Here is a 23,756-nt window from a genome sequence, read left to right as displayed (position 1 = left end):
TGCAGAGATCATGGGGAACAATGTTCTTATCGGTCTTCAATGCATTCAATTGAGTTCAGTTTATCAAATTTTCATCGCACAATGGTCCAAAATGGGAAATCAGTGGACAAATTAAGATCTTCTGCCTAACTTTTTAAAAATGATGCACGACTATTGGTCCTCTGCAGAGATCATGGGAACAATGTTTCCTATCAATGCATTCAATTGGGTTCAGTTTATCAAATTTTCATCGCACAATGGTCCAAAATGGGAAATTAGTGGACAAATTAAGATCTTCTGTTGAAATCTAACCTAACCTAACCTAACCTTTCCTAAATCCTTAGAAAGGATTTATGGTAAAGTATTATTCTAACTACAATTATTCTCTGGACAACTAACTAGGACAAAAACCACCCAGTTAGCCGGATTTTAAGGATCCAAAAGCTAAGTTCCTCCTGAATTACTGTTTCCAGACCTCATTTGTTCAGTTCAAAACAGTGAACATGGATAGCTTTTATTGGCTACTAACTTATTTTGAATTTACCCTTTCGAATCTAGTGAAGAACCTCATAGTTTCATGTTATTTTTCAAAAATTTCAACAGAAGATCTTAATTTGTCCACTAATTTCCCATTTTGGACCATTGTGCGATGAAAATTTGATAAACTGAACCCAATTGAATGCATTGATAGGAAACATTGTTCCCATGATCTCTGCAGAGGACCAATAGTCGTGCATCATTTTTAAAAAGTTAGGCAGAAGATCTTAATTTGTCCACTGATTTCCCATTTTGGACCATTGTGCGATGAAAATTTGATAAACTGAACTCAATTGAATGCATTGAAGACCGATAAGAACATTGTTCCCCATGATCTCTGCAGGAGACCAACAATTTTACTTCCATTTTTAAAAAGTTTGACAAAGAATCCTTATCTGTCCACGATTTCTCCCCATTTTGGACCACTGTACGTCCAAAATTTTTGAAACTGAACACAGTTACATGCACGGGGGCTCAATAAGAACATTTACAGCCGAAACCCATCAATAGTGTAACTTTTTCGTCCATTTTCCCCGTCTTTTTGCTGTAAAAATGCTGTCCAGAATGATGGCGATTTGGCAACTTTGCCCCCCCATTTCTCAAAAACGGTGCGTATACTCAAGCTAAAATTTTTACCAGAGTTTTAGGGTATCATAAGGTATCGTTTGGGCCCGGTTTCAGCTCGATTTATGATGCGAATATTTTATCTCTGGTGTGCGTGGTGAGGTATCGCTCGAAACTGAAGGCGTTTTCAACTGCTAACAACAGTTTGACGTAGTTCACAACTACGCGTGTCTGGCTCAGGGATCAAATAAGCCCGCATCCCTCTTGTCATTTACTGGAAGACTGAAATGAAGATCCGGCTCGAGAAATTTGCAAATAATGCAAACTGTTCCCTTTAAGGATTATTCCAACTGAGTCGGACGCGATAAATTTTATGAATGTTCGAGAAATAGTTCTTACAGCGGTCAAAACAAACATAAGTTGATTTTATTGCAGCAAAATGCAACGTAACAATTTATTCAAATTTTTAAATGAAACAAATTAAAGCTGACAAAGGTATAGGTACCCGACAATCAGACACCGATTAATGTGTGTACAGATGGCCATGAAAATGAAGTGATCCGAAGCTTTAGTGCAAATAAATAAAACGGTAACAAGAGAAGAGGAGAAAATGAAAAATGAAACTTTTGACTTTGCTCTAGAGGAAAAACCACATAGAGAGTTTACGGGGGGGGGGGGGGGGGGATTAATTTTCCCGCGAGTGGCGCGTCAGGTATTTGTACACAAAATTTGACAGAGTATTATTCTAAAATAGCTCTAAAAGTACAATCCGATTAAATACCGCAAATGAAAATGCAAATAGATTTGTGATATTCATTTGAGACGGACTTTTGAAGGTTTTTCGAAGTCTTTCTCGGTCAAATTTTTTGCAAAAATTTCTAACATACTACAATGTAACGTGATTCTCGGAAATTCTTGAGATATGTCTTAAAATCCAGAACCATTGATCGTTTGACTACTGAATTGTCCTCGAAAATACTGAAAACCTCCACAGAATTTAGGAAATTATTGACGAATCCTTTATTATAAGGTAATTCGCTCAATGACGAATGATAATTTCATTTCATTTCCGGCATTTTAAAATGTATCCAAGCAATGTAAAATAACTTCGCCAGTCCAGGTATGAATAATTCAAAATAGTTTTATTCGCGAAAGAGTAGAAGGTATGTGCGTGCAATGCAATGTTTTATGTTTTTTTATTGTACTCAAATTCCAGTCATACACGGAGAAAAAAAACCTCGTGCGTGGGACCCGAAGTTTAGGTCATATGGATCTCTGAAGTTTTCAGATTGAGCATCTGAACACTTTAAATCTAGCTGTCGAGGTTCGGATCACACATCTGAAACTTCAGTTTTTACATCTGAAGTACTTCAGATGTGAGAACCGAAGTTTTTCGGATGTGAGAATTGAAGTCCTTCAGATGTAAGAACTGAAGTTTCAGATGTGTGATCCAAACCTCACCAGCTGGACCTTAAGAGTTCGGATGCTCAATCCGAAAACTTCAGAGATCCATATGACCTAAACTTTGGGTCCCACGCACGAAGTTTTTTTCTCCGTGTAAGCCCAACGCAGACGTATTTTTCACATGGATTTAGAGCATGAAGAAAATATATTCTTCAACTCATGCAAATTTTTCAGTAGAACTTACTATTTGAGAGTGTTAAAATTGCAACGTAACATTCATTCGATGATGCTTTGAAAAGTACATACTTAGTGTATTACTTAGATGATCCATTTGCACTGGAACCTGTATATATTTTTGGAAGTAACTTTCTTGTACTCCTCTTTGTTTTGTTTTTATTTTGAAAACTGCAATGATGTATGCGTGTACCGATCACGATAAAACTTAAATATCGCTACCAATCATTGTAAAACGATATCGATATCGTTGATATCTTTTTACCCATAAAGAACATTTGAGAATACGAAAAAGGGAAAGAGAGAGAGAGAGGGGGAGAGAGAGAGGGGGGTATAGGGGGAACATGAGTGGAAAATTTACGCTCACTAAATACATTTTACTGAACTACAAGTTAATATGACATTATCAATCCTGTATACCTAATAAAGCTTCTTTTGTAATTCAAATGGGCAAGTTTAATTAAATTCTATTTTTGATAAATGGAAACGTCCACGAACGGAGGAAAGTTTCGTGATAGTGCCGTATAACACCTAATAATCTTTTAGTAATTTGTGACCATATTGATAACTTTTTGACACCTACCTACGTCAATTTCTACGGTACATTCCTAATAGTTTCCAAGCTAAATTCGCATTCCTCACTCCGGTAAATATCGTCCGTCTCATCATACGGCCAATTTCGAAACATTACTGAAATATTGGATTACATAAGGTGGAACATACATCAGAAAAGGGGAGATTGAGTCTTTCGATGATGTTCAATATCATGACCCATCAGGCAAACAGCTCGGCTTAAAATAGGTATATGAGAAATTTGATGAGAAAGAAATTACCATGTATACCTGAAGTCAGTTTCAGGCCAAGTTAATTTTCATCTGATGAAGAATTGATGGGGCCAAGTCCTTTCAAGATTCAATACGGCGAGGAACTGTCTAGATTGCTGCTGCCGATTACGAAGTCTGTGGTCATCTGGTAGATATTCTCTTCTAGGAGGAAGTTTTGGCACGTCCCGCTTCTCTTTGCGCGTTTCTAGTTGTCTCGGAAGGATGGCGGGTTGCCCCACCGGGCGAGGCATCCTGCGATTGAAGGGAGCGCTTGATCACTTTCAAGTCTGAAACATATTCCAATGAGCGGTCATCTGTGTAAAATTGGAAAAAACTTAGAAAATGCTTTTGGTTTTACAGGTATATGAAGACGATATCTATGATTCAAATCATCGGATGGAAAGTCTTCCTCCTTCAAAGGCAAGAGCTGCACGTCGTCGTTTTGGTGCTCCAGTTTCTTAGCAATTACGTCAGGAACATTCGTATCATCACCAATTTTACTATTTTGGTCAACTGGTGATCGGAGGAGTCGATGGTGGTCAGACTGAGGAGTCGATCCCCCGAAATGTTGTTTTCTTTTGTACCTTCGTTGCAGTTCTTCTACCTAAAGGTGATCGGATTGGTTTTGAGTAATAAGGGTTGATTGTTAGAGGAGGGATCGTCTCTGAATAGGAAGTAGGTATTGGAGTTGAATTATAATGGGATACGGACACTCCATTAAATGAAAAGTGGGTTCCAAAAACTTCCTTAGTCATCCTTTAGTCACTCTCACAGTGCTCTCTGTGTTTTTGGGGAAGGAAGTATTTTTGTGCCAAGTTTTGTTCGTTTGGTGATGCCTCTGTGACATGTTTGGGACAAAAGGTTGTCTAGAGGCAAAATCACTTTGCCTACGCTCACTTATTGAGGTTGATAATGGAAAATGACTCAAGAGACGTTGGGTATGCGAATTTGTGAAGCTGCGCCAATATGTTTGCTCAAAGGATTGCATTTCTTCCTGATTTAAAGGACGAAGCGTACGTATACGAGTCATGTCTTTAGAATTTGCCGGAAATGTGGTCAATTGTGTGGTCTTAACTGATTTAGGTGAATGCATAGGCAATGAGATGGAATTCTCTACCTTCAAAGAGGGGAGGGAGAAGGTGGAGAAGACTTCCGTATTCTCTTCTTTTGGGTTAGAGGTTGTTGATAAGAAGTCACTAGGATCTCCCTCTTCACGCGTAAGCAGACTTACGATGGTGCGTCTCAGTGCTTCAAGAGGAGAAATTATTGCTTGTCCGATTGACTGTAAGCCACTGCTTAAAAATTCAGTAAATTCAAATGATGGTTCATCGGTATACGAGTCATCGGTTGGCATCTCAGTGGGAATGGTTATTGAGTCGTTTGAAAAACTGATCGAACTACTCTCGTACCTAATGCGACTTTCCTGATTTCCAATTTCTTTTAGGCTAACTTTTTTAATTTCCATTCGCTCGTCTCTTGTCATGTCTTTCCCGTTATTATCTGCAATTGAAGGACTTTCATTCAAAATTTGAAGCATTGTACTATTAATTTCTTTTTCGGGGAAAGTATCATCGTTCTTCGAGATTCGCTGAAGGTTTGATTTAAGCTCAACACTAGAGTTTCTGAACGGATACTGCTCTTCGGAGCGCTTTGTGACTTGAGAGTCTGCCGATTCGATTACGGAGAAATTCCTTTGCAGCATGTTGGGCCTGCTAGTGATTGGTATTATTGTCTGATACTCACCAGTTACAGGGGAGGTGGTTCTAAATTTTGAATCGTCTGATTGGTGTGACCAGGAAGAGCTGTTGGCAGTCTGTTCTGAAAACAGAGCTTTTTCGCTAAAGGGAGAGAGTGTCGTGGCTCTCTGAAAGCTTTTCTTCGAAACAGTTTTAGACGACAAAGGTGGTATTTGCTGTGTGCTATCCTGAGAAACGATGGCCGTCAGTGAGGCCTGACGAGTATATGAAGGGGGTGAGGAATGTCTCATAACAGGGATATTTCTGTTACCGACGGTAGTCTTGGTAGGATATTTTAGCGAAGGACCAGTGCCGATGTATCTTGATTTCAGCTGTGGATCAGGATATGTCTGGGCTTCCTCAGGAATGATCGGTAAGATGCTGTTCTCTGCAGGAGTATTTGGACGCGTAAAAAATGCCCGCTCTGTATAATCGGTGGTATGGATCGGTTCTGAGAATTTAGGCCTCGCACCAGTTTCGAAATACCTTTGTTCTGGAGTACCTTGGCCAAAGGCGTTTGTTGCGAAGGCTTTGCGAGTAGATGATGGAAGTAAGGCAGATTTCATTACCTGAATTTTTCTTTGATCGACGGACATTTTAACAGTATAGCTCGGAAGAAAAATAGTGGAAATTTCTTTTGATTCGGGCTCTGAATGGCGGTTTGAATCGGTTTCAGCAGGAAAAGTTGGTAGGAGATTGTCCTCTCCAGCAGTTTCGTGGGAAATGGATGATGACCTCATTGCATTTTGAATGGGAGCTATTGAACCCGCTTTTTTAGATTTGGCTCGAGGCTGAAAATTGTCTTGCTGTAGAGTTTCCTGATCCAATTTTTCCGTTGATGATATCTCGTGAGTGTATTTGAGGTGCGAGGAAGATTTTCTATGAAGGGTTTCCTTACTTATAGCGAGTTTTGTGGCAGTCTCTTTAAAAGGCGGAATGGTGGAAATACGTCTCGCCCGATGCTCCGGGCTGATGCTTGTTAGGGTTTCTGTAGTTATGGTTGGGGGAAAATCGTCCTCTATAGGGGTGTTAATTGAAGTGAGTGATGCCCTCTCCGCATTTATGAAAGGACGAGTGAAGGTTAAGAATTTAGGCTCGGCATAAGGCACGAAGTAGCTTTGCAGTGTAGTTACCTGCGGAAACATGTCTGGTAGTAAGGATTGACGAGTGTGTAAGGGAAGGAAGGAATGTTTGTTAGTAGGAATTTTTCCGCTTTTGACAGGCATTTTGGTAGTATATTCTAGAGATGGATCAGTGCCAATGGACCTGGGCCTGGGCTCCTGGTTGAGATTTGTCTGGGTCTCCGCAGGAGTGGTCGGAAAGAAGTCACCCTCTACCGTCGTGTTACGAGAGGTGAATGATACCGTCTTTGCAAACGGAATATAGGGAATAGAGGGTACGAATTGAAGCTGAGCTTGCGGTTTGAGGTATCCTTGTTGTACAGTTACCTGATTTAAAATGTCTGTTGCCGAGGCCTGACGAGTGGATGAGAGGAATGAAGAATTTTCAAGGGGGGCCGTCTTGCCTTCAATGGGTATTTTGAAACTATATTTTGTTGGAGGATGAGTCACATTATAACTTAACTTGGGCTCTGGTTGGATGTTTGTGTGAGCATTGGCAGGGATGGTTGGTAGAAAATCGTCTTCAGCACGACTTTTATGTGAGTTGAAAGGTAACCTCTTCGTATTCTGGATAGACGTGGTGAAAGGTACGAATTTCGGCTTGCCTGATGACTCGAGATAGCTTTGATAGGGGGTTTTCTGATCAAAAGTGTCTGTTGATGGGGTTTGTGGCATAAAGGTCGAAAGTGACGGAGACTGCATGAAAGGCACTCTCCGATTCTTGGTCGATGCTACGGCCGCATGCTTTAGTGGAAGGTTGGTGACAATCAATGTAGACTCTTCCTCTGGCTCAAAAGTCGTTTTGACTTCTGCTGGGTGTATTGCATAAAAGTTGTTATTTGCTGTCGGACTGGTTTGCAGAAGGAGTCCCTCTCCTTGAATTCGACTGAAAGGAAGGATAGTCGGAGTGATGGTGGGTTTTAGTCTGGGAACATTTACAGCGGCGCTTGAGGTGAGGTCCAGGGGCAAATTATGCTCATTTTGGATACTACGATTATGGTGGTTACCAAAGCTGTCGATGGTCGGAAGTTTTGCCGTTGCAAATACCAGAATATTCTGTGGAGGCATCGAAATCGAGCTAACCGAAGGAGTTGGGGTAGTTATTTTGCGTGCAACCAGAGAGGAGAATGTAAATCTTGGACTGTCCGTTGTTTCAGGTTCAAGAGCACTGCTGGTTTTTTGTTCCTCATGGACTAATCGCTCTTGTAGAAATATTGACGGAGTAGTTTGGGTGAGACTTTCTACAGGTTTGGAGAATGTCGTAGGCGCTAAAGATGGGAGAGCCGCAGAAAACCCCCGAGAATCTACTGACGACTTGCTCTCGTTACCTGTGGGACGCACTGTTCTAGACACGTTGGGCTCTTCCTTTTGCTGAAATTCCTCTATTCCCGTCGCAGTAGCAGTTAGAGAATCTGTAATCCTTTCTTTCGGAAGACTTGTGGTTGTCATACTCACGTGAGTGGGCAGGAATTGACGCTCTGCATGCGAGATGTTTCCAGTCGAAGATTTCTCAGAAAAAATGTCCACATTTGGAGAGAAAGAGGGAGGAGTAATTTTAGACTTATTAAGGTGAGATGATGTCAGAGAGTAACTGCCTGAAGTTATGAGTGTTAAAGCAGCATCTTCTGTAACACCGTCAGCTTGGCTGGAAATCTTCGTAGACGTTATGTTCTTCCTGTTTTGAGTTTTTGCGATGCTCGTCGAGCTCCCATGAGGTGAGAATTGGTGACTGAGGAGAGGACTCCGTGTAGGAGTTTCAAAAGTAATATACTCCAAAGGGGGTGGCTTAGAAGTGGCAACGGGAAGCTCGGCAGGTTTTTCGGTCTCAATTTTTCTGCGCTTCGCAAATGCTGCAGTTATGTAGGTAGGAAGAGGATTTGTTCCAATGATGCTTGTCTCGGGTTGTCTTGGTTTGAGGAACGTTTGTCCTGTCTCCGAGAGAGGTGTGGAGTGCGTGGATTCCTGTTCAAGGAGGTTAACAGTGTTATTCGCGTCACGCTGCGGGAGCAGCTTTGGCTCTTTCAAATAGTGCTTTCTTGGAGATTTTTCGTCAGACTCTTTTGTCGCTGGAAGTTCTGTAGAACCAAAGATTTGAATGTTTTTAAAAGATATATGAGGTCTACTTGTGGGAGTGCTTGGTACCTCAAAGCTGGTGATGGCTTCATCTGGTTCCTCTTTTACAGTAGGTTCGGATATTCTTCCTGTTGAATCATCGAAAATTGTTTTTGCTTGTGTTTTTTGAGAAAATTTGTTATTAAATGCGTCTACATTGGGTGAGATGGTAGAATTTTGTGTGAAGTCTGTAGCTCCGTTCAACGGCGTGGAAGTCTGGTTTGTTTCTGGATAGTGATATTTCTTGAGGTCGAAGTTACTACCAGATGGAGAGACATTGGTGCTTTTATCTACATCCGGACTAACGCTACTCTTCGAGTCATGCTCTGGGTATAATCTGGGCATGATCGAGAGACTGCGTGTAGGCGATTCTTTACCAAAGTGCATTTTGGTCGAATTATCGGATGCTTGAACGGTTACTATGATTTTTGGATGTGCCTGTGGTTTAATCGTAGAGGAGCTTGTAAAATGAAACTTTTCCATGACCTGCGAGGTGACTCCTGGAGTTGGTTCCTCGAAATCGTGAGTTATTAAAAGTCCATTGGTAGTGGATGTGTGATTGACTGTTTTGTTGTTGAGAAATTGTTTCCTTATCGTTGGCTCAAACCCTAACCTCTCATCTGAGAATGTTGTATGCAAATAAGACGGAATATCTGCAGGGAGTTTCCGTGCGTCCGGTGATAATGTTGTGGTATTTTTGTGGAAATGAGCATTCGTAGTTTCCATACCAGTGTCATCTACCCGCTGGAAGTTCGTGTGTCCCCTATCCGTCGAATCTTCGAAGATTCTATCTCCCGTTTTAGGATGATAAGCATGTGTGAAGTTATCATTCACAGATTCCAGTCTACGTTCCACACCTGCGGAACCTGGGGTTGAGATGTCTTCCTGAGATATTTCTGTAGCTGTTGAGATTGAAGAAGGAATAATTCTGATCATATTTTGCTGAACGGATCTCCCTCGGGAGCTGTCTATAGTTGTGGGTAAAATGTGGACGTTATCTGAAGATCCACTGACTCTATTCATAATCATCCCAAATGATGTGCTACTCCTGTGCTGCGTTTGAGAGGTACTCGTCCTACTTCCTTCCGGGAAATTCCTGCGCTCATCGAGAGGAGTTAGTGTAAAACTTTTCTTGGTAAACAGATCTGTTATTGTGGTCTCAGGTGTATCCGCGGGCACTGAAGCAGGTTTTTCTGCGTGGAATTTTTTGGATACAAGGAATGTCACAGTTCCATCTTTAAGAGGTAGATTCGTGACAATGATTGTTCGGTCAGATTCAGGTTTGAGATTAACCCGCTTCCCATCCAAGGAAGCTGGGAAGTCGGTGGCTTCATTTTTGGGAAAACTGGTGGTGCGTTTAGGAGTAGATCCCGGAGGCTCCTTCCACCCTCCTAAAGAACTTCGCGTCGAAGGCTTTTCAACAAGATTCTCGATGGATGGTAGCTTTGTTGATTTAATAGTTCCAGTGCCCTTTGAGGGTATAATTGTGGGGGACGTCACGTCCAACTCGTCAGTGGACTGTGGGATGTTTTTGAATTTTGAAACGCTGTATGACGTTGGTAGGAGAGTACTGCTGATTACCTGTTTAGAGTAGAATTTCAGCTCGCGGATAGGTGTGTGTGTTGTTGTTTGACCAGAGTCTTGCTCCACGTCTGAAAATGATTGAGGTGGTGAGGTGGGTACTTCCACAGGGAGCTTCCGAGACCCAAAGGATGTCGTTATTCTTTTTGGAAGGAGAGGATTCGTAGTTATCATACTTGGTCTTTCTTTCAGGTGAAAGTTTGCCTCTTCTGCTGCAATAACATCCAAATGAGTATTCCCAATATCTAGCAATTTAATAGTGGTCGCGCTTTTAAGACTAGGTTCCAATTTAGGCATCACATTAAAAGAGCTTGGTGTCTGAGTTCCTTCCGGAGAGATTTGAATGGTTGGAGGTATACGAGGAAAGGAGCTTGGTGTCTGAGTTCCTTCCGTAGAGATTTGAATAGTTGGAGGTATACGAGGAGACGCAATTCCATTTTCATTAATCTTAAATGTTGTTACGGAGAGTCTGCTTACTATAGTAGGCATTGCTTCAGCAGTATCTGTGCCTTCGTTAGCTGTGTTTAAAGTCGTCTGAAAAGAAGAGGTGCCTACGTGTAGAGATTTTGAGACGCTCGTCGTGCCTCTAAGTGGAAGGAGTTTTCTCTTGGCAAGGGTTGTTTCCGTTGATGTTTCAATAGTATATTGATTCGTAGGCAACGGTTTAGGAGTATCTGCCACAAGTTTCTCCGAAGCACGATTCTCTGCTTGGGTTGTTCCATGTTCAATGATTGCCAATGTTGTATGTCGAGACGGAGGATCTGTGACGATGAATTTTGGGTCAGGATCTGATTTAAAGTGCGCTTGTCTCTCTTTAGAGGCACTCGTGATATATGTAGTTCCTAGTTCAGAGAGACTAGTAATAATTTTTGATGTACTGTCTGATTGTTGTCTGCGCTCACTCCATAGTCCTCTTGTCAGAAGCATTGGACTAGAATGCTCTGTGGCTGGAACGTTAGTTGATTCAACAGTTGAAATTCTCGTTGGTAGTATCACAGATCTATTGACAGGAGTAGTTACTACATCAAAAATGATGGTAGAGTTATTAGATGTTTCTTTAACAAACGATCTTGATAAACTCTTTGTTATTGGAGCGTTCTGTGGTTCTGCCCGTTTTGTTTGCAAAGGCGTTTCTGTAGTTTTGTCAACATTGATTTCACTAGGAGATGGTTTCGTAACATTTACAGCCTCCGTTATCAGAGTAGGATATTGATCATTCGTTGATTTCCGGTCTTTGGAAGGCTCATAAATTGAGTCGTCCCATAGAGTACCTTTTCTGGTGGATAATTTCACTGTTATAGCATTGTTCTTGGTTTCGGCTCTTGTTCTTTCTACTAGATTTTCCGTAGGTTTGATGATATCGTATTCAGGGAGAGGTGTTTTTGTAATGTTCACAGCTTGGCTAATTGGAGTGTAAGTTTTTCCAATGATTGAATTCCGGTTTTTTATATGCTCATAAGTCAATCCATCCCGCAGAGTACTTTGCGTGGGGGAGACCTTTTGTAAAATTCTCCAGGACTCAATTTCTTTTTTTAAATCAGGCCACCATGATTCTATACTTGTGTTGTAATTAGGTAACAAGTGCGTTTTATTCATCCACGAGATGACATCTTTAAATCCAATAGATTGTGTTATTGCTGATTTGGTTGAACCCTGAGAAGAAAAATTCCTTTGAGGGGGTACAAATTGTGTTGTAAGTGGCCCTCTGGTGGTGTTAAGTATTAAAGTGAAGTATGATTTTATTTTTGATTTGAAATTAGATTTTAAAGCGAAAGGTGGTGCTGTTGGCTGTATACTACTGACTCGTGTTACAAAAACTCTCGGTGGATCAAAAAAACGTATCGTACTTGGACTAAAAACTTTTGCTTTAAGGCTATCAATTTTTCTTACGAACATAGGGTTGAGAGTAAGAGCCAAGTTCGAGTCAGATCTCCCGAAATAAGGAATCCGTGATGTTATTTCCGGTTGATGATGATTATGGCCTTTAGCTGGAGCTGTAGGAAACAAAAGTGGCTTCAGCAACTCTTTAAAAATATTTTCACCGTATCTTGTGTTAGATATGAATGGCTGATTAGTACTAACTCTTTGATTGATATTAAAAATATTTTTTTGGAAGTCTAGTCGGCTAATTTTTTTATTTGTCATTGAAGAAAAACCTCTAGACGGGAATGCTACCGACCAATCAGGAAATGATGCACCAATGGACTGACGGGGGGAAACGGTACTAGTAAGGTTACTGACCGGAAATAATTTTGGATAAGTTAATGAGCTATACTTTTTTACCTTCCAAGAAAGCAACTGCTCAACTCCTAAGAAAGGTGTCACTACCTGTTTTTCTGAATTTCCTGCAACCCTAGAGGTAGTACTATGCAAATCAACCCGAGGTGTAGAGTTTTGACGAGCTTTTTGAAGACTTGGTTTCTCAAAATTCCATGGAAAAAATTGTCCGGCTCTGAAAGAAGGTTTCAATGGTCGTCGTTGAGGCTTTGTACTAAATATTTGAAGGGATGACGTATTTTCAGTTGTATTACTGAAAATTGTGTTCTTCGCACCGATTTCAGGATGCGATTTTTGGACGATTCGTGGGAGATTTAGTCTGTCCCTGGTAATACCTATGTTTGAGGGCGACATTGATGTTCTAGAGTGTGGTCGCGCATTTTTTTGATGAGCAGACTGAAGCTTGTTGGAAAAAGAAGATGCATGTGGGACCGAAGGACTTGTGACTATTTCATGTGCAGGATGTGCGCATGTGCACGAGGACCCTTTGTTTTCTTTTGAAAAATATGGAGTTATGGATGTTGAATTCTGACGATTAATCCTTGAACCACTAGAAGGACGACGCTTTTTAGTTTTCCAGGAGAAAAATTGTTCAACACCGAGCGGAGGAGCAACTGACCGTCCAATACTAGCCCTTTTGGAGGAGAATCTAGGGAACTCAGTATTTTTAGCTCCGTTTCTATGAGTATCATATGCATCGTGAACAATGCTGGGAATTCTGCTATCATTTACAGGGCTGGGAGTTTTAGAATTCCGAGCCTGTGTATCTTTCGATATGAGTTTGGTGGGAGTCGTTTCTGAACTTATTTTTGGAGTTAATCGGCTTACACTGAAAGGACCTCTCGTTTTGATTTTCCAACGGAAAATATGCTCGCTTCCTGATAAACGACGTGCTGAAGGTCTATGTGCTCTCTTATTTGAGATCAATATTTGTGCACTTCCATTGTTTGGTGCAGTTGATCCAAAAGCATCAAGGCTAGAAGTGTTAAAGGATACTTGTTGCTCGTTTCCAGAGAAATTTCCGTTACCACTACTCCATTGGAGGGTTGAGATGTCTGGATTGATCATTGTTTGTGACGGATATTTTGAACTCGTGCTTGATAGAACGCGGTGGGACTTCGACCCTCTGACATGCTGATTGTTGGTTGTATTTTTACGGCTGTTATTTGCTTTTAATTTCCGATTGCCAAGAGGATTCCTGTCTCTAGTCTTTGTCGGGAAGGAGGCTTTTGACGAGTTGAAGGTGGATGATTGATTAGTGACCACAGGAAAATGATATTTTGGATCACGACTCCCAATATCCTTTAGAGTGCTGTCCAAATAATTTACAGTAGTATGTTTTTCTAAAAACCGCGAGGTTTTTGGCGGAGTTAGAGTATTTTTTGTGGCATGAGGAGATTTTTTACTAATAGTCAAATTGTACTCATCGGCAAATGTAATGAAATGGTCGACTTTGATTGTTGAGGAGCTTGTTCTTTTAGAATAAGGTGAGTAAGTAGCAGTAGAAAAGTCATTTCTATGGTTTAGCCTACGAACATCACGTCTTTTGTTCTGTATGGAGGACATGAATTTTATGGTGGGGTCAACGTTAGAGGAAGTAGTAATTGTTCTCAGTAACATTGATTCTGCAGTTCTTTGCCTAGAGGCATTCGATGGTACAGTGATTGATGTCATGGATGGACGAATGGGTGAATTGGGAATCGCCTCTTGATGTCTATTGAAGTTTAGTGGAAAAGTACTAGACAAATAATGGTTATTAAAACTTGAATTACGTTCAGTGATCTCTCCTAAATCAATGCCTGTATCACTTATATCACTAGAAAAATAATTCTTGGGTACATGAAAAGATGAGGCTGAATTTTTACTTCGATTTGAACTGAAAATAAAATTGGAAATATCAGAAGATTCGGTAAAAATACCTGATGTTGTAATATTATTTTGCTTAAATTGTTTTGGCGGAAGAGAAGATAGATGTGAATTCATACTTGGATCCGTCGTTCGGTCTGGAGAAGATTGCACCGAGGACATACTTCTTTTAGGACGATCCTCAAAGTAAACCCCTTTGCGATGACTGTTTTGTACGACATTTGGCCGTAAATCACTTATCTGTGAATTAAATGTTGAATGTTCTTTGTTTGGATAATCCAACTCATGTGGTTTAACAGTTTGATTTGACTGGAGTGTTTCATGGTTCAGCGGCTCTTTGACGATTGTTCGGTTTGCATACTTTATACAATCTAAATCTAGAGCAAACAAATTTATCGGGAAATTTACGATTCCAACAGTTAGCATAAAACAACTTCTAATTGACATATTTGTGAAATCGTAAGTTATGTTGTGAACATTCACGCAAACCGTTATGACAGGGAACCATGGTATGCAAAGTGGAAACGAGATATTTTGCAAGTAATCTCCTGTGAACAAAATAAAATACGTATTAAAACCAATGAAACAAAGAGGTTCCCAACAAGTAAAAGCGCGAGAAGGCAAGGCAGTCCACACTTATTAACATATTTTGTCATATTTGTGACAAGGGAGGCAATACTGATTTTGACAAAACCGCCTCATTCACTGACAGTTTTCGTGATTTGAAGTCCACATATCTTAATTTATAAATGAGGAGGGCTGTAATTTTCACCATACCTATATCTTTGTACGGTCTGTCGTAATGGTTAGGTTAGGTAAAATAAATTCGGCTAACTTTTCTAGCCTTACGCTTAAGTCTCCAGAAAAGTTCTAACAATGTGCAGTACATGTTCATGCATACAAAATGTCTACTTCTGATCAAAAAATCAAAAATTTATTAGAACTTCTTATGAACGCCCCCATACAACAAAAATGACTTGTCTAACTTATCTAGTCTTGCGCTCCAGTCTCCAAAGCAGTGCTAATAATTTGTGTCACATGTGGATGCACATGTGTGTAACAACAACAAGCGTATACAACAAGCGTGCTTTTGGTAAAGACATTCAAAATTTAGCGTTATATATCTTATGAACGGCCCTTTGTAACAAAAGGTTTGTCTAACTTTTCTAGCGTTGTGTTTAAGTCTCCATAGACGTGCAAACAAGTTTAAGTCTTTGACTTCTTTGGCGAATCGTATTTCTCGCTCTAAAATCAATTTTCTGAGACTAAATACGTGAAAAAGATAGACTCATATGCACGACACAAAATTTTCAACCCCCAAGTGGCTGTATAACTATATCGCCATTGGATTATAACGCACTAATATTAGCACCTCCAATCACAGTCCGTGCGAAGCACGGATTACTTGCTAATTGAGGGGGTTGGAGAACGTGCTGCATAAGTGCAGTTTTTGAAAAATGGAGAGGTTTGTGAGTTCAACTAAAATTAGTTTAAAAGTATATTCTGTGAAAAATTCACAACTAAAATCCAACTTTAGAGCATTAAAAAGTGATTTAAACCTCCTTTCCGCCATAGGGCTTCATGTATATTTGAAACTTTAAACACGTATTTCTTAAAATAGAAAAAACTGCACTTACGTGCTTTGTCCTCCAGGCCCTTCAATTCGTCATTAGCAATCATTTTTTTATGACCCATTGTTTTCAAAGAATAAATATTTTCTTGGTTCATTCATAAGGAGACATTTGCTATTTCCTCATGAGCCTAAACTTAAAAAGTATGAAGTAACAGGGTATAACACTTGATTCTTAAGAGAATCATATCCTTTATGGCAATAATTGAGTCCATTTATCCTCGAATTAAATGGGAGGAGCTGCAAGATGATTATGATAGAGTGAAAAGGACACACTTCACATTTTTTGAGCTCAGACTCTATCGTGAGTGATGACGACCAAAGCCTACCTGGTTTTAAATCAAACCGTTGTGTCATCGAAGCGCGTGTCATCCCAACACTTAGAGTGGTTTCAAACAGCTCCACGTTCTCTTTTAAGGTAGAAATCTCGGTAGATCGATTTTTTGGTGAAAAGTCGATGCAAACTAAAAATTAAAGACCACACAATATTAATTTTACTTTATAAAGGGACAAGTAAACAAGAATCCATAAAATTGCAATTAAGGGGGAGAACTCAACATTTTTGCGATTTTGTAAACACATTTAAAGTTTAAAAATTACAAGACGTCTTTTGGATCACTAAAACTTTAAATTCAGGTTGTGTGGTTGAAATTTGGGAATTAAATATCAATATTTCTAGAGTTCACCTCTAAAGTGGGTCTTGTTCAAAATCAGGAATGTACTTATCATCCTTATTCGTTGGCTTTTTGTGCCCTTTTTATTCCATCAACACTCACCCGGCTCACGAACATCCATAGCTGCCAGCTTGAGAATGGTGCAGCAGCTGTAATGGCCATCCTTTACCTCGCAACTGTCCGTTGAGAAGAGTTCTGCTTTGAGCTGATTGTTGCTTAAAGGGTCGAAGTGCTCATTGACATTGATCCGGCGAAGTGGCTGTTCATTCTTGGCGTTTAAAAACTCCACCACAGGATTATCAATCTCTGTACATCATAAGTTATTAAAATAATTTGAAAAGGAAGAAAAACGGAATAAAAAATCGAATCTGAAGTTGTCACTGGTTCTCCCATCTTAAAATACCCATCGTTTCATCTGCACTGAAAGCAATAGTTACGGGCTACATAGACATACCGTCCGTTCCGGGCTTAGAGGCTGGAAGTTCCGGGTGCTAGAGCAGTACCTTGGATTGCTTCGGGTGCTACGCCCGGAGTTTTCGGCCTCTGAACCTGGAAGAAGGACGGTACGTCTATGTAGCCCGTAACGGCTTCCACAGCCAGAATTTTCTTTTCAGTGTGGTTAATTACTTAAAGGAGGGCAGGTGCGCCAAGGATTTGCACGACAAGGGAGAATATGCATTTTTTATGAACAATAATATGTGAGTTTTTATTAAACACCAATTCAATAAGACGATCGAAAAATTCGGTTAACGAATATTTTGAAAATGTCAATGTCACAGGTCTTCATTTAAAACTGATAATCGATAGAAATCTTCGGTTGACCATAAATCTTCCTCCCAACATTACACTTTTGAGATAAAGAATGAGTTACTCATAACACTGAAACATACTTAACCCTTTTCCTTATACTTTTTTTTCTCATGATAATCGTGATCTTAGTTCAATCATATAGTCGCGAATGCAGTCATGTTGTGAAATCTCTCAAAATAACGTTTTTTTCGGAAACAACGTTCATTTTTTTGAGTCCCGGGCAGTCGTTCCTCGTTTTAGCGTCTCTCGATGTAACGTTTTTCCGGAAACATTGTCCTACTTTTATTTCCACTTGGAAAACGTCACAAGAGTATATACGATTTCAATAATTACCTGAGTGGTTCTTTGACTGATGACCATGGGCACAACTTGCAGCAATCAATAGGATCGATACAAAAAAATCGATACATCGTAGCTCCTTGCGCATTTTTATCTGGAAGAATACAATAAGTGTTTCAGGGCCTAAACACAATAATTAGCCTCTGGAACCGTAGTATAATGCACCATTTTCGCGCAAAATGTTGGCAGGTAGAAACACGTAGGTATTATGTCCTTTTTCTTTTAGAGAAAGCAGCCAAGCCAAGCGCCAAGGCCCCAACAATTTAACGGTTTACTCCCTGAACCGTTTGCTCGATCTTGAGCAAAGATTCCCTCAAAACCTATTCTTCACATAATGAAATTTAAATCAAATTTACCCCTAAAATACACGAAAAATAAAGAAATAGTTGCCCCTACATCATGAATTCCATATCCAAAGTACTTTCCTATAGTCGTAGTCACATAGTTACTTTTATGGTAACAATTATTTCGATCCCGATAATATGAATACCTACATTATTGTCGTCAACACGGAAGCATTGTTACCAGGACTAAAATATTTGTTGCCCAAAAAATTATAAAATATCGCAACTGAGGGAAAATCATTTTAGGATCTATTGAATTCATTATGTGATGGTTCTATGATCCCCTGAAGGCAGATTTTACATGGAAAGAATCAACGTAGGTAGACTTCCGTTGACGGATGTCCAATTCTGTGTCTCCGAGACGAAAGAATGTAACTCCCTTTCTTCTCCACAAAATCTCTGCTCAAGTCGATAGACGATAAGTCGCGCAGTTTTTTTTTAAGTTGTATTTTTGCTAAGATAAGTTTGGAAATTTCTTACTAAAAATTTCGCGGATAATTTTTTTCCGCGGATTTTCGCTTGTAATCGCGATTACAAGCAAAAATCTGCAACACGGGCCCAATTGCAATGTCATGTTCTTGTAAAGAATTGAGTTGTTTGAGACAATTTGAAAATCTTAAAATGGAATAACGTGCCTGGCTGAACGTTAAAGCAACGGAATGTGAACGGAATGCAATGCGATGTGACAGCGTCAACACCTCCATCAATAATTGTAACAGCAAACTAAAGCAATTTTATGAGCATTATGAAGAGGGCATTAATAGCTCTCTCATTTTTCAATGTCATTCGGATTTTCTCAGCGACATGCGCACGAGCAACGAGCATGCCTTTTATAATATGTATTTTAACAGCAAATCAAAGGAATGATCAGCTTTGCAAGAATTTTTTGAAAAAGTTCACGACAAAACTTTCAGCTATTTTTAGGGATTGCAACCTTTAATTGCCTCATGAGACATTTTTGACCGTACACCCCTGCGCCCATGAAAAATTTCTGACTACGCCACTGATTGTACTTACGCCTGAAATTAAAGACTGAGTCTATGGAAATGCAAGAGCCGAGATAATCTCTACAACCACCGCAGACAAACTTAACCTACCTTAATCGTCGTGTGTTAAATTATCACATCGTCTTGCACATTCATCCTGAAAAACAACACTGAGAGCACACTGGATAACTGTTTATAGCATGGTATCCTTTTTAACGCCAGTTTGGGGGTTAGACCCGCCCCTTCACGGAGCCGTGGCGATGAGAAGGGCGAATGGCGACAAAACCAGCACCCCTGAATCAGTAGATCACGTTCGGACACAAAACTTACTGTATACTGGTCCTTAATGGGTCTAATGGGAACCGCAGCCGCTAGCGAGCAGATTGCCGGATGGGGCGGTTTTCCGACCGCGATTTTCCACTGTTCGGTGAAGTTCGGAATCCGCGGTCGGCTATAATTCCGAATATTGCTCGCCGCTGACTTTATCACTCTTGATAAAGGGGTCCCCGTCCGAATTCGTCATTTTGGCAGTAGTGTGACTCTCGGCGGCTGCTCCGCGCTTTGTTCTCCCATGTGATTAATTCGAGCTGATTGGTGATCAGAATTCCGCTCGAGTTATTTCATCGTACGGTCAGTGGGGCAGTTTGACCGCATTTTGCAACAGGAAACTGCTATTTCAGTTTCATTTTTTGAAAGAGCATATAGATTGCATTTTTGCGAAAAGGAACCAAGAGCATTCGAATGTCGCTAAGATTGTGCATTTACCTTGCAAATATTAACTGATCATCTGAACAAGTTTTACCTTTACCCCCAATAAACTTAAAATTCAAGAAGAAAGTTAGAGAATTTAAGTAATTTTATTGCAATCATGGAAGTTGCACAATCCGGAGGGTATGGATTCGATCGACATGAATCGATAGAAAAATGAAAACGTGAATCGATCGACACCGATTCGATCGACAGATTGTTAAAAAACCGGTGTCGATTCGATCGACATGAATCGATCGAAAAATGAAAACGTGAATCGATCGACGTGAATCGATCGACACCGATTCGATCGACAAATTATTAAAAAACCGGTGTCGATTCGATCGACAAGAATCGATCGAAAAATGAAAACGTGAATCGATCGACATGAATCGATCGACACCGATTCGATCGACATGAATCGATCGACACCGATTCGATCGACAGTTAATTCAAAAACACCCGGATCGATTCGATCGACATGAATGGATCGAAAAATTAAAACGTGAATCGATCGACGTGAATCGATCGACACCGATTCCATCGACAAAATTCGATCGACTCACGGATTTGTTGATCGATTCACGGGTTTGTCGATCCATTCACGGGTTTGTCGATCCATTCACGGTTGTCGATCGAATCGGTGTCGATCCATTCACGTCGATCGATTCACGTTTTGATTTTTCGATCCATTCATGTCGATCGAATCGATCCGGGTGTTTTTTAATTAACTGTCGATCGAATCGGTGTCGATCGATTCATGTCGATCGATTCACGTTTTCATTTTTCGATCAATTCATGTCGATCGAATCGACACCGGTTTTTTAACAATTTGTCGATCGAATCGGTGTCGATCGATTCATGTCGATCGATTCGCGTTTTCATTTTTCGATCGATTCATGTCGATCGAATCCATACCCTCCGCACAATCCTAGCAACACTGGAATGCTATAGGTTCCTTTTTGCAAAATGCAATCCATATGTGTCATTAATTTCCCTTCACAAATGGGTGCTTTCATAGGGGAGCCAGAAATAACTGTTACTTATTGCAAAATGAAGTTCAGTTTAGAGTTGATAGGTACCTATAATGCTCTGCAAAGAAAGGGCGCAACACGGGGGGTAAAAATAGTTTTTTAGCGTTTAGCATTTAATTGGAAATTCTCACTCTTTGCGTTGAGAACCAGAATATTATGCCAAAATCATAAGAAAAATTGATGGGTTTATGTATGTGCCCAGGCCCGCCACATCCCATCTCGGGCCCTGGTACCAATTTTCTGGCCCGGGCCCCTAGCACAGGGGGGGGGGGGGTCCGGGGGGCCTTCCCCGGGAAATTTTTGAAATTTTAAATCTATTTGGACGCATTATGAAGCTCTTATGATGGAGATTTTCCATCAATTTCTGCAGAATAATTACGCCTTTTTGTTTACTTTCAGCACCAAAAACTTTCGAATTGTTGCATTCAAAACATCTATACATTTTTTTTTTGAGGGGGCAGATGATAATTTTCAATTCTATGGGGAGCCGGGCCCCCCTGGACTCCCCTTTCGTAGGTCTATGGCAAGGGAGTTAAGCCATTGAAGTCGAGGATGCCCAGAAAGGAGCCTCTTAGCATCCGACAACGGAAGAAAATGAAACACAGTTACTAAAAATATCATTCTACAGATACTCAAAATCTTGAAAATCTCTAAAAAAGTAAGAAAAATTTTATAGTGCCCTAGCGTGTTTTTGAAACTTTACTCACCTTTTGCGGAATTTTTAGGGTAATTTTTTCACTTTTCCTTACGAGACAAGGGTTACACATGAATTCGTAGTGGTTTGTCACCTGCGTCACGGGCCCCTCCAGGGCCCGGGCCCCGGTACCAAGGACCCAGTATCCCCCCCCTTGTGGCGGGCCTGTATGTGCCAGCCGCTTTCACAGCCCCCAGGGACATTTTGTGACACTCTCTTACATTGAATTTTATTTAAAGTGGGTTTAAATAAAATTATTAATCATACTCAAGAAGTTTAGCAAACTTTAACAAGTTAAAATCTGGAATTCGTATTGGATCCTTTTGTCACGCAATAACGAGAGTGTGCTGATATTATAAAGTTGCACATATTGCATGATCAGACATCCCCATGCAGGATTATATTCTTCATTAAGGATTTGATAACTTCTAGATGCTGGGAGAGCCAATGAATAGAAATGATATCAATTAGGCCAGAGGAACTTTGTACTAAGGCGCTGAGGACCTAATCTCTAAAAATTCTCAGTGAATGTAGTACAGATACTTCAGGTAACTTCCAAATTCTGGACGAGTTAACATGTAAATACGATATCAACCTAGCTAGAATGGCTCTATACAAATCATTGAGGATCTAATAGCTAAAAATTATCAATGAAAATCAGACATTAAAATATTGAAGGGCAGTTGTAACTCACAGCCGAAGAGAGTATCGGGAGCTCCACACCACACGGAAGAACAATTAAGTTTGTGACCAATCAGTTATCTCCCGATGAATTGTTTCGCTATCAAAACGCAAGCTGATTCACCAGAATCCAACTTGAGAGTTGCGAAAAATCAGCGATGAGGATGGAGACCACACGTCCCTAAGCTGGCTGTATTGTGAAGATGATGCAAGTTTGTCAACCTGATAAAAAGCGTGGCAGTTCACTTGAGCGGTCATAAATAGACTACAATTTGCCATTGGGCCCTACAAATTCTAGCTTAGTTTAGAAACAAAGCATGTACCTTTAGTTTCCTTATGCACATGATTGTTTTTATGGATGGATTAGAAATTGTAGTTCCTAATTGCAAGATGCAATCCAAATGGGAACCAGTGTCTTCATATATACACTGAATTTTCCTCAGGATTCTTAACGAGCCTTTTATCCACGTAGTACTGACGTCAACAAGGAGTATCATCACTACATCCTCACGATTGTATCAATCCGAATCAGAAGGCTACATTCCGTTAAATTGTTCTTGGTTTCTAATATTACTCTATACAACTTTATTGAACTGACATACAATGGTACTAGCCAATTGGCATATAGACGGTGTAAGTCGGCAGTCACATAACTCGTTTGCGGTGTCTGAAAATCTCCGCCTCTATGTTATTTTTTTAAAGGAGAACAAATTGGATTGCATTTTGCAAAAAGGAACCACCAGCATAGCTTTTTTTTTTTTTTTTTTTTTTTTTTTTTTTTTTTTTTTTTTTTTCAGTGTTTCTTTATTAAGTCAATTTTCTTACTAACTAAGACAGAGTTAATTACTACAAAGAGAACAGTATTTATATAAAAGGTAAGATGACAATTAAAGAATAAAATATAGAAGAAAGTACCGGGAAGGCAATAAAGCATGACATCAGTACTAACTTCTAATTCCAAAAGATTGGAAAGATAAGAGAGAGAGCGGTGTAAGATTAAAGAACGTAAAAAAATAACATTAACATTGGAAAAGAAAATAAGAATTAAAACTATCAAGAAGAGTCCATTGCATTGAAAGCTAAGGTCTTAATATTAATAATGTCTTTAACGTATCTCTTAATTCTAATCCAGTTTGTCAAGTTCTTTATAATTATCTGTTGGAAATTTCCTACATTAAATACTACATTCAAATCGGCCTCAATTTCTAGTCTCATTCTTAAAAACCTATCACACTCAAAAAAGGTGTGTTGAGCATCATCTACCACTACTCTAGAGCAAAAAACACAGTTTGGGTTCTGAACTAGTTTGAACCGGAAGAGGTAGTATCTGAAGCTTCCGTGACCTGATAGTAGTTGGGTGAGGAAAAAGTCAGTTTCCATTCTGTTGTCTCTAAGGATCCACTCTTCGAAATCGGGAACCAGCCTTTTAAACCAGGCATCTTCAGAAGGAGGGGAAGAAAGCCAAAGATCGCACCACTGATGTAAGATGTCTTGCTTTATATCGCTGAAGTTTTCTTGTTTCCCATATCTTCTCATCCTCTCCTCCATTGTGAGTTGAATGGGAGGAAAACCCGAAATTGCC

The 23,756-nt window shown here is 40.0% G+C and overlaps 1 protein-coding gene across 3 annotated transcripts; it reads right to left on the bottom strand.

Moving 5' to 3' along the window:
* Window positions 1-1,484: 1,484 nt before the first annotated feature.
* Window positions 1,485-22,417, bottom strand: LOC109038893 (uncharacterized). 3 transcript variants are annotated; one of them, XM_019054154.2, is made up of 6 exons: window positions 22,188-22,417; window positions 17,683-17,782; window positions 16,642-16,845; window positions 16,195-16,329; window positions 14,289-14,783; window positions 1,485-3,829 (listed from the first exon to the last, which is right to left on the bottom strand). In XM_019054154.2, exons 2-6 carry the CDS (start codon window positions 17,774-17,776, stop codon window positions 3,705-3,707), a joined length of 1,053 nt encoding a protein of 350 aa, XP_018909699.2. In that variant the 5' UTR covers window positions 17,777-17,782; window positions 22,188-22,417; the 3' UTR covers window positions 1,485-3,704. The 3 variants fall into 3 exon arrangements, with proteins under 3 accessions (XP_018909699.2, XP_018909701.2, XP_018909700.2); XM_019054156.2 differs by having other exon boundaries at window positions 14,355-14,783; window positions 22,188-22,415; XM_019054155.2 differs by lacking the exon at window positions 22,188-22,417 and adding an exon at window positions 19,130-19,584.
* Between the last annotated feature and the right edge of the window lie 1,339 nt (window positions 22,418-23,756).

This window comes from Bemisia tabaci, chromosome 1 (genome assembly GCF_918797505.1).
Source record: "Bemisia tabaci chromosome 1, PGI_BMITA_v3".
NCBI classification, from domain to species: Eukaryota; Metazoa; Arthropoda; class Insecta; order Hemiptera; family Aleyrodidae; genus Bemisia; species Bemisia tabaci.
Note: the sequence above shows the minus strand (reverse complement) of the source record. Positions and strands in the feature narration are given on the sequence as shown.